At 35.6% G+C, this 12,053-nt stretch overlaps 1 protein-coding gene across 6 annotated transcripts in view; it reads left to right on the plus strand.

The window, feature by feature from the left end:
* The window catches only part of EPHA6 (EPH receptor A6), a 955,687-nt gene that overhangs the window by 402,241 nt on the left and 541,393 nt on the right, over positions 1-12,053 (plus strand). For all 6 annotated transcript variants that reach the window (XM_034956977.2, XM_008975358.3, XM_055110176.1 and 3 more), the window contains exon 4: positions 4,060-4,215. In XM_034956977.2, the coding sequence (XP_034812868.2) occupies positions 4,060-4,215 (156 nt within the window). The remainder of the gene's footprint in view (positions 1-4,059; positions 4,216-12,053) is intronic.

Below are 12,053 nucleotides of genomic sequence, written 5' to 3' on the forward strand. Positions count from 1 at the left end.
GAGTTATATGCTGTATACTATTAATGTGTGCTATATAAGAGAATGTGAGTGCCTCAATAATAATTTTCTAACAACAGAATTCTTCATTTTTAAATGAAATATTATACTAAATGTTAATATCGAAATAGAGAAATATTGAAGTAACCCAAATATATTTTATGAGTTCAAAATTTTTAGGATTTCAAAGGCAAGTTGATGTACAAAAACATTTGAAATCAGGGATAGTTGAAAGTTGCAGCTCCTATATCCAATTTATATATGTATTTTTTGCATTAGAGGTAATATCCAAGTTCACATTAATAATAATTTCAAATGGAAACTTGTTAATAACTAGGTCATCTTGCAATATTAGAATAATCATTTTTCAGACACAGTTAAATCACTTTCAAGATATTTACTGTCTGTTTTCATCCCTAACCTATAACACATTAAGCAGAAAACATATAAATCTATAGAAAGATGAATTGTGCCATTACCAGACCATGCATTAAGTAGATATGCATAATCTTCTACAGGAATTTAATTAGAGTACTCACACACTATCCAGTTCAATTAAACAAGTATGTATCGAGCACCTACATTATAACAAGCACTAAGCACCGGACAAATCTGCTCTTGTGGTGCTTACAGCCATTAAACAGGTAATTACCAAGGGCTAACTAATGCGGAAAAGGCCCAGGTCCTTTGGGAAACTAAATTTGGCCTAAGAAGTCAGAATGGCCCTCTTAAAGAAATGCGAGCTGAAAGATAAGTGAATCACAGAGTCATCGGGGTTATGAGGAATTGGCAACATACGTGGGTCATGAGGTAGAGATACAGTGAAGAGACTTTTCAACAGAGAAGAAGTCTTAAAGCAGGAGAAAGAGCATGGTAAAACCATAGAAATTAAAGGAGATCTTTGGCAATTCATTCCTTTATTTGCCAAATATACCTCATTTGAGGGCCTAATAATGCCTAGCACTGTTCTAGACCCTGGAAATGCATTTTAGAAAACAAAACAAAGAAAAATATCTCCCTTATTGGAGCATACAATTTACTGTGGAATGATTTAAAAATTAAATGCATCATGTATCAGATGTGAAGTTCTTTGGAGTGGGGAGCATAATATGAAATATTGCAGCAGGGTGTAGCAGGAAGCAGGGCAGGCTTCATTAATTTGGTGACATTTGAACAAAGACCTGATATAAAGGAAGGGTTAAAGCATGCAGATAGCTGAGTAAGAGCAAGTGTTAAAAAAAAGCCCTGTTGTGGGAACAAGCTTGGGTGTCCAAGATTCTGGAAAAGGCCAGTGTGGCTAGAGCGAAGTATCTGAAGGAACAAAAGGTAGGAAATGAAAAGCAGAGTCACTGGGGGTGGGGAGCAAAACCATGCGGTGCTTGGGAGGCAGTTATCAAGGCAACAGCTTCTACTCTCCGAGGAAGAGAAAGTCAATGGAAGGCTCTAAGTCCAGTCATAATACAATCTTATACATGTTTTAAGGAGATCATCAGCTACTGGGTTGACCATAAATTGTAGAAGGGCAAAGCCTTAACGGAGAAAGTGCAAGAAGGGAGTATCTTCATCTGATGTGGTTGGAGAGGTAGGCAGGGCCAAATCATGGGCAACATTGTAATCCAAGTTAAATATTTTAAACTTTAACATTAATATGGTGGGAAATTATAAAAAAATTTTAAATAGAAGAATGTAATGAATAGATTTCTGTGTTTAAAATTGTGCTATCCAGTATGGTATTCACTAGCCATGTGAGGTTATTGGGCACTTGAAATGCAGTTAGTTTAAATTGAGATCTGCTAAAGTACATACAGGATTTCAAATACTTCGAGAAAAAAAAATTTAAAATCCAAGGAATGTAAAATATTTCAATGGTTGATTTAATGTTGAAATGATGATATTTTGGATATATTGGGTTAAATAAAATATATTATTAAAATATAATTTCACCTGTTTCTTTTTAGTATTTTAATGTGGCTACTACAAAATTTAAAATTATTTATATGTGTCTCACTTTATATTGCTGTTAGACACTGTATTTAGAAGATCACTCTGTCTGAAGAATGGATTAAAGTGGGCAAGAATAGTTGCTGAGAGGCTAGTTATGAGACTGTTCTCAAGAACAGTTCGAATATCACTAGCCTATTCTAAATATCTTAGGAGATGTTCTAAGCATTCTGAAAAGATTCTAAGAAGTGGAAAATTAACAGAAAACGCATCAGATAAGAAATTATTTAAATTCTTGTTTTAGCTACCAAAGAAAATAAGTAAAAGGTAACAATGTCTTGCTGCACAGAATTAAGTTATAAGCACGCTACTTTATATTCTGAACAATGTTTTTGGCTGAAATTTGCATGGCTGATTAAAAGAAGAAAACAATATGCTTATAATTCTTCTTTATGTGTCTTATAGGTTCTATATATGTACATGTAATAAATATCTTTTATATTGTGGTTCTATGGCATACATATTCCTAATTAATTTTAAACGGTCTTATTCTACAGAATAACATAAAAAGCCTTTTAAATAATATTTAAAATGTTTTAAATATTACTTTATCTTAAAGTAATATTTTAAATACCACTGCAATATTTAGAATGTAAGCTCCCCATTTAGATTTATATATTCTCTATAAATTGACTAGTATGTTAGAATTTTAAATATTGTTATTGATTAAAGGTATTATTTCAATTTCAGGTCCAACTTTTTAATTTTTGACTGATTTTTTATTTTTTTTTTGCTTTTTTGGGTTTTTTTGTTTGTTTGTTTGTTTGTTTTGAGACGGAGTCTTGCTCTGTCGCCCAGGCTGGAGTGCACTGGCGCGATCTCCGCTCACTGCAAGGTCCGCCTCCTGGGTTCACGCCATTCTCCTGCCTCAGTCTCCCGAGTAGCTGGGACTACAGGCGCCCGCCACCACGCCCAGCTGATCTTTTGTATTTTTAGTAGAGAGGGGGTTTCACCGTGTTAGCCAGAATGATCTCAATCTCCTGACCCTGTAATCAGACCGCCTCGGCCTCCCAAAGTGCTGGGATTACAGGCGTGAGCCACCGCACCTGGCAATTTTGGGCTAATTATTAACAGACCTATCCTGTCGAATATATTCAGTTATTTTAAACTGCATATTTTAGTAGAAAACAATTATTTTATTGGCAAACTGTATAAGGTAGATTTATTGACTGTTTGGTGATACGTTGTCATAACTGCTGTCATAAGATCACATTTAGTAATTATTTTTAAACAATACTTCAATTATGAAAATGTTAGCAATGTTTCTGATATATTATTTATGTACTCTGAATTTTCAAAATTTTAGAACAATATTTTAATGATAACCTTTTTTGAGTGACTATATACTATTTATTTATTAATAAGTTATTGAAGAGACTATTGTATATTTGTGTACCACCACTCCTCATTGATGTTGATATTGAATAACCAGCCTCTTGATAGTAATTTTACTGTGTGGAATTGATAATTTTGCTTCTTTTGAATTACTAGATCATTTATAAAAATATTATTATAAAAGCAAACATAAACTATCAAAAAATAGAGTTACAGCATATACAAAAGAAAATTTAGCCACTAAGAAAGGTGTCAAAGACATACTTTCACCAAATTAGAATTTTCTTGTTGACTACTCAGAAGAACTGAAGGGAAAATAGAATGTAAATACATTTTGAACAGAGTGGTTTAATGTTATTTAATGCCGTCTCTGAGAACGACACAAAATCATTTTCCTTACTGCCAGTCATGGGCATCCCCATTCTTAGGTAAGCACTGATATTTTGTGTGCATGTGCCCGTGTGAGTGTGTGTGTGTGTATGTGTGTATGCTTGAGGTATGATTTTAAAAATTAGCAGCCTCAGCTAAAATATGATTGCATTGTGGTTTTATTAACTCTCAATAACTAATTTAATTTGTTAATCTTAATATATATGTCTTCTCTATGTATGTGTAACACTGTACTCTGAGATCCAATGTGTATATGAATTAAAGTATGTTGTACATGTACAAATAAAAGAATCCTAGCAATAATAACTTAAAAAGTGTTTTTTTCTCTTTTTACAGCTTGCAGACCAGGATTCTATAAAGCTTTTGCTGGGAACACAAAATGTTCTAAATGTCCTCCACACAGTTTAACATACATGGAAGCAACTTCTGTTTGTCAGTGTGAAAAGGGTTATTTCCGAGCTGAAAAAGACCCACCTTCTATGGCATGTACCAGTAAGTCTATACATTTTGGATTTGGAAATTCTGTTTCCAACCCTTTTGGTCTTTTCATTCTAAATTTAAAAAATAAGTAAATGTACAAAATCTTGCATTATCAATGCCATTTGTCTGTGACAACAGTCAAGAAAAAAGCTTCTCTCTCTTCTCAGCATAGTTGCTTTTCAACTCTTTGTAAAGAATGGGTTTACTCCTCAAAATTCATTTTGATTCATGATGTACAAATGCCAGCACTGGTTTGAGGCCCTACAAGTTTTCCTTATCCATAATCTGTCCTTAGGAAATTATAGCAGTTGAAGGCTGCATGAGAAGTTATGAACAAAACTTCTGTTCTTTGCTTCAACCCTTGACCATTTTAAAGCATATCAATTTAGGACCATATAGTTAATGCGTGAGGGAGATTCCAGAGGAAACTTTAAAAGTCATTGTGTTATTGTTATGTAGAAAAGTTCAAGTTCCCTTGACATTTATCTTTAAAGGCAGGTATTTTTGAGTTTTTCCACATTTCACCTCTTACTTTCTCTCCAATATTTTTGGTTAGAAGCAGTGGAATGTTAAATCTAAATGTGAAGGTCATTTTAATGCATACACCAAGATTTTTAAATGAATTGTAATCTTCTATTATTAAAATATTGTAAAATATCAGTACATTTAAAAAATAAAAGTGAATATATTAATACATTGCTAAGTTATGCAAAAGTAAAATAATCACCCCTTAGATTTTTTTTAAAGTTTTGTTTAATATGTTAACATAAAAACAAAAAACACAATATATAAATTTTTTAAAAGGTAGAGGAGACTTTTTTTTTTTTTCGAGACAGAGTTTTGCTCTTGTAGTCCAGGCTGGAGCGCAGTGGCATGATCCCGGCTCACTGCAGCCTCCACCTCCCGGATTCAAGTGATTCTCCTGCCTCAGCTTCCGGAGTAGCTGGGACTACAGGCATACACCCCCACGCCCGGCTAATTTTCATATTTTTAGTAGAGATGGGGTTTCACCATGTTGGCCAGGCTGGTCTCGAACTCCTGACCTCAGGTGATCCACCTGCCTTGGCCTCCCAGAGTGCTGGGATTACAAGCATGAGCCACCGCCCCTGGCCGAAACTATTTTTTATGAAGAGTTACAGCTTGCAAGGTGGCCATCCTGCAGGCTGGGAAATATAGCCTCTGACCAAGACATGCACTTTGAGGGTGGTAAGAATGACAGGGATTTATGCTGAGTGAGGTGGTCAAAGACACATATTAAATAACACTATAGGAGTCATGAAATTTATGAAAGCAGAAACATGCACATGTGCAATTGAGCTTCATGCCTCAGCATGGGACCCATGTACAAAAAATGGCCATGTTAGCACAACCCAAGGGTGGAGTTTTCAGCCCTCTGATGTCAAAAGGTGAAGCAGAGGACGTAGAAACCCTCACTGAGCATACTCTGGACTGGCCAGAACAACTCCGTGGTTGGTGGTCTCTTATCAGGAAGGAAGCTGGTTAGTTGTTATGTCTAAACCACAGAAAGGGAGGGGCAGCATCAGATAGTTGATATCAGCGGTGGAGTGGGTCTTTAAAAAGGGCTGGCTTCTCTTTAACCCTTAAGGAAGGAAGCTTAATGGTAGTGAAGGAGGGAGGTGTGTCCAGCCTCTCATCTCATCATGATAGTCGGGATCTCAGTTTTAAGGTTCCTCTGGGGTAAGCTTGGCCATGAGGGGGTCTGTTCAGTAGGTTGTGGAATTCAGATTTTATTTAATTTTTATTTTTATAACAATAGTTTTTGGGGAATAGGTGGTGTTTGGTTGCATGGGGGAAGTTCTTTAGTGGTGATTTCTGAGATTTTGGTGCACCCATCACTCGAGCAGTGTACACTGTACTCAATGTGTAGTCTTTTATCACTCACTACCCTCCCATCCTTCCCCACTGAGTTCCCAAATTCCATTATATCATTCTTATGTTGTTGCTCCTCATACCTTAGCCACCAGTTATGTGAGAACATATGATGTTTGGTTTGCCATTCCTGAATTACTTCACTTAGAATAATGGTCTCCAACTCCAGGTTACTGCAGATACCATTATTTTGTTCCTTTTTATTGCTGAGTAGCATTCTTTGGTGTGTGTGTGTGTGTGTGTGTGTGTGTGTGTGTGTATGTATATATATAATGTAAATGTCATATAAATGTTATATATATATATATATGTCACATTTTCTTTATCCACTTATTAGCTGATGGGCATTTGGACTGGTTCAATATTTTTTTGCAATTGCAAATTGTGCTCCTATAAACATGCATGCGCAAGTGTCAAATAATGACATCTTTTCCTCTGGGTAGATAGATACCTAGTAGGGGGGATTGCTGGATCAAATGATAGTTCCCCTTTTAGTTCTTTAAGGAATCTCCATACCGTTATCCGTGGTAGTTGTACTGGTTTACATTCCCACCAGCAGTGTAAGTGTTTGCTTTTCACCACATCCACATCAACATTTATGATTGTTTGATTTCTTAATTATGGCCATTCTTGCAGGAGTAAGGTGGTATTGCATTGTGGTTTTGATTTGCATTTCCTTGATAATTAGTGATGTTGAGCATTTTTTCATATGTCTGTTGGCAGTTTGTGTATCTTCTTTTGAGAATTGTCTATCCATGTCCTTTGCCAGCTTTTTGATGGGATTATTTGTTTTTTTTTCTTGCTGATTTGTTTGAGTTCCTCGCAGATTGAGTTCCTTTGTTGGATGCATAGTTTGCAAATATTTCCTCCCGCTCTGTGGGTTGTCCATTAACTCTGCCGATTATTTCTTTTGCTATGTGAAAGCTTTTTAGTTTAATTAGGTCTTATCTATTTGTCTTTGGTTTTCATTGCATTTGCTTTTGGGTTCTTGGTCATAAACTCTTTGCATAAGCCAATGTCGAGAAGAATTTTTCTGATGTTATCTTCTAGAATTTTTATGGTTTCAGAACTTAGATTTAAGTCTTTGATCTATATTGATTTGATTTTTGTATAAGGTGAGAGATGAGGATCCTGTCTCATTCTTCTACGTGCGGCTTGCCAATTGTCCCAGCACCATTTATTGAATAGGGTGTCCTTTCTCCACTTTATGTTTTTGTTCGCTTTTATTTTTATTTATCAGTTACATAAGTCAGATATTAAGGTGAACATTTGCCCTTCCTGGTGATGAATTGGTACCAAAATTTTGCTTATTTTATTTACTTCCATAGAAGCAAAACTAGACTTATGTAATGTCACATATTTCTTAGAGGCATTTCTTAGAGATGTCCCAATTTTTTAAACTTAACTAATGCAGTTCATAGATTTGTCTGTATTACTATAGACTTCCTTATAAAATATTTTTATGGAACACATTTAATAAAAATGTAATACATTCATTGTTGCTATTCATTAGTAGATGTAATTTTGGCTTTCTGATTGTAAATGCTAAGTGACTGCTTTCTTCAGAAAATTACAGCCTAGAAAATTACTACTTAGGTATTTTTTTTCCTGTGAACATATTTTAAATTTATAAATAGCAAAATAAAACTTCTGAATATAATTTCTCACTTATGGAAAAAAGTTTTTAGCAGACAAATCTTCCTATTACTATACATGCAATCTTTCTTGCATGGTTACTGAATAGTATTTTATATAGTATGGACAACATACTACAGTTTAGGTAGTTTGTGATATTTCAAATAGTTACAGACCTGTCAGGCATGTATCCCTCAAAACCTATGTAGGAAACTGAATGGAGCTTTCTAAGTGTTAGAGGAAAATATCTTTTTATTTTCTTAGGAGGCTATAAATAGAAAATTGGTAAATTGAGGAAATAAGTTCCCATCAATGTAACCCTTTAGTAAAGTAGTATAGTCAATAATTGAGAAGGCTTAGAGTTATTCAGCATGAAAAACTAGTCAAAGAAAAATAAGTGTGGGCTACAACAAGGTCTATGAATGTGATAAGCTTGTCAGTCATTTTTGAATCAGATATGTGTATTTTTCCACATCATTTTATGTCACTTGAATTTGCTATCATTTCTAATTTCCTTCTTTAATGCTTAATATTATAAATTATATTTCAGAAATGCTAGCCTACCTTGTTTATTCAAAGTAGAAGCAAAGAAAGGTTTAATTCTGTCATGGCTGGGCAGAATTTTAGACAGGGAAGAGCATGCCATTGTTGCTATAGGGCAGGAAAAATAATTTTCCTTCTATGCTTCATAGTTCTTAGTTGAGACAGACTCCAGTAACAAAAGAGATTAGAAAGAGAAAAGCAAACAGTAATTTACTAACATGTACCTCGTGTATACATTGGACATACCTAGGGAATGAGTAAATCTCAAAGAGGTAGCTTTGAGTTTAGGTTTAAATACCATCTTCAGCTGCAGCAAAGAAAGAAGAGTTTTGGGTGGTGGAGCAGTAATGGGGAGGTAAAATCATAGTAAACCAGGATAGGATTTGTTATGTTGATTTAAGTCAGTGCCTTCTTCATGGATAAGAGTTTCTAGTGACTTAGTGATCCTTCTCTTCCTGAGAAGACAGAGAGATACACTTACAAATGGAGATTTCCTTTGTAGATATGAATTTTCCATAGAAAAGGGTGATTTCTACTTTGTTTTCAGAGCTGCTACTGTGTCTGCAGTTTCTCAAATAAAATGACTCAAAATAATCCTTATGCCAAAGAGGCATATTTTTGAGTGGCGTATTCTGGTCTCCTATAGCCATATTTTAGGGTGACATATTCTGGTCTCCTCCAGTCATATTTTGGAGGGCATAATTTGATCTCCTACATTGTTATCAGTGATCCAAAGAGAGAACCCCCAAAGAAAAGTGAAATATAGAGCTTTAGTCAAGTTTTCCTAGTCCAGACCCAGGAAGCTTTCTTTCTCAAGGCTTCTCTCTTCTACTTTTTTAAGAGCTTACTTACTTTGTTTGGCAAAGACTCAGCTTCATGCTGAGTTCACTGTCTTTTAAAGCCAGATTTTCTCAGAGCGAATCTTGGTGATATAGGAGCAAACGGAAAGCTACTCTTTCACCCTCTCTAAATGTTTACTGATATGAACTGACAATAGCCAGATTAAGAGAAGAAAAATGCGTAGAAATGTATTAATGTGCATAAGCATGGTGGGGGGGCATATAAAACATGAGACTTGTAGAAGGTCCAGATGGTGAAGTTTATATACCCTCTTTGTAGGGGAAAGGAAATGGGGCATGTAGACAATTGGAGGGATAGTAAGTGATTTTTAGGAGAAATGAGTGCACCCAAGGAACAATGGCCTGGGAGAAAGTTCCTCTGAGGTCTGAGGGAGGTAGTGAAGAAGATGAAGGGTGGAACTTTAGTATGAAGAAAAATAGTGTTATTATGCAGGTAAAGTATCTCAGGTAATCCCTAGGAGCTGCCCTCAGAAGAATAGATGAAATGTCTTTCTGGGCTTGGTGATGACTTATAGTCGTTTCTTTTTTCCAGTGGTTAATTTTTGCTGGTTGTTTGACAAGACTCCTAGGGAAGGGCTTTTAAGACAATGCATTTCTTCTGGATGAAGTTCCCTAAACAAATAAAGAAACTTCAGAGAAATCTCCTATTTGTGCTGTGGGAATGAAAGGGGATCAGAGAGACAGGTTGACAGGAAAGGTCAGAGAGAGATTTTGGTTTTGAGGTTTATTTCTGAGGCCTTGCAGTTTCCTCTAATTCAAAGAACTCCACATGCCAAAGGACCATATTTTAGGGTGTGATTTTCTGAACCCCAAAAGCATTTATTAGATATGTAAGGTTGGGCAAATTATTTAACTTCTCTTGACTCCAGTTGTACCATCTGTATTGATAACAATACATACCTCATACTGTTGTCACAATGATTTAAATGAGTTAATATTTGAAAAGTGCTAAAAACAGTACCTTGCACATAATAGGTGCTACATAAATGCTTGTTAAATTAAAAAGAAAGCTGTTCTCTTACAATTCATTTTGAAAGAGTGTCTGGTAAGTTAAAATTCAAACTATTAGAAATTTTATGTTGATGCTATTTTGTCAGGTTCACAGCTTCCATCATTTGTATTCCTGCAAACTAAAAACAATAATGATAATAATATACTGAATGCCTAAGACCTTTTCACAAAATATATTAAGTCCTGCACCTCTAAGCCTATCATCTGATATTGTTAGCAGTGGCAAATCTAACAGACCTGCAGCGACTTGATTCCTACCTCCTCATAGGAAAGAATTTGGCTGAGGGGCATAAGTCAGTATGAGACCAAGGCAAGTTTTAGAACAGGAGTGAAAGTTTATTAAAATGTTTTTGGAACAGGAACAAAAGAAAGTACACTTGGAAGAGGGCCAAGCAGGCACCTTGACAGTTCCAGCTGCCTCATTTGGCCCTTTACTTGAGGTTATATACATTGGCATGGTTCCAGGGTTTCTGTTTCTTCTCTCCTGATTCTTCCCTTGGGGCTGGCTGTCTTCATGCACAGTGGCCTGCTGGCACTCGGGAGGGGCCACATGCACAGTATATTTACTGAAGTTGTTCACATGTTCACTGGAGTCATTTTTTCTTACTGAGTGTTTCTAGGGGAAGGTCATATACCGGTCAAACTCTGCAATTTTGCCTCTTATGTACCTGCTTAAGCCCACTCGTCCAATTCCTGAGATCTTATTGGTAAGCAGCTGATCACCAGCTTCAGGTGTTTTCTATCTATTGGGAGACCACTGTTCCCTGGCACCAGCTGCCACCAATTATGGTTTTAGAGAGATAGTTTAACAGCCACCTGACCATCACCTGGTCATTGCCTGACATTCTTGGGGTGGAGGGCCCTCTCCTGCCCTGTTCATGTCTGCCTAGCTGCCTACTCCATCAATATCAGTGAAGTAGTCTGAATCATACTTTGATTAGTATGGAGTGACCCTAGCAGTTATTACAATATATGCAAAAAAAAAAAAGCAAGTACCATAAACTTCAAAACATTATGTCTTCTAAAACTTAAAAGATGAGATTGTTGGGGAAGAAGATCAGAAAAATGACAAGTTAAGAGGTTGTTGAACAATTACACTTAAGAGGTTCATGGTAAGTCCAGCGAGATGTAGAACTTTTGGGGCCAGGAATCGAACAAGCAGTCAATCTTTCCTGTTTTTCATTAACCACAAACAGTAGCAATATTTTAATAGATATGCATTCTCTCCATGCTAGATATTGTATTTCTATGAATTTGCCATTATTTATTTCCTTTATTCTTATGATGTATTATCTAAGAGTTGGAATTTAGATCATCAGTCATTCCCATTACTATCTGGTGTCTTGGTCAATCTTAGCATTTAAAACGGTGCTTTCAGAGAACCTTCTAGGGATTTAAAAGGAAGCATTTTTTGGTGTCAGGGGTAGAGAGAAAAGTAACTAAAAATTTCAAGTGTGTGATGAAACCATTTTGAATGTATGATTAATAAAATGAAGAACTAAAATTGTGGACATGAGTAACCAAAATATTTGGCCAGTAAATGGCCTAGTAGGTGAAAATTTCATAGATAGGTATAGGAGGCAATCATATAAATGATAAGATTTTAAGGATGCTGAGAAGCCCGGTTCCTTAGTGATTTTCTCAAAACAACAGCAACAAACCTAAAATTTTTCTAGTACAACACAGCATGAGATTTTACCATTAAGAGTTTTACAAATTTCTTTGGGTTTGTAGAGATGGTGTCTTTTTATTTTATAATCCCAATTTATTCACATAAAGATTATTAGGTGTCTCAAATGGCTAAAGTCTAAAGAAAATTATGTCTCACATTCAAAGCTAATCCTTCCAATTGTTGGGGGATGATCTGATCTTTCAATTTTCTGTTGGGCCTAGCTGTTTTTGTTTATCTCC

The sequence above is a fragment of the Pan paniscus genome, chromosome 2 (genome assembly GCF_029289425.2).
Source record: "Pan paniscus chromosome 2, NHGRI_mPanPan1-v2.0_pri, whole genome shotgun sequence".
Classification (NCBI taxonomy): Eukaryota; Metazoa; Chordata; class Mammalia; order Primates; family Hominidae; genus Pan; species Pan paniscus.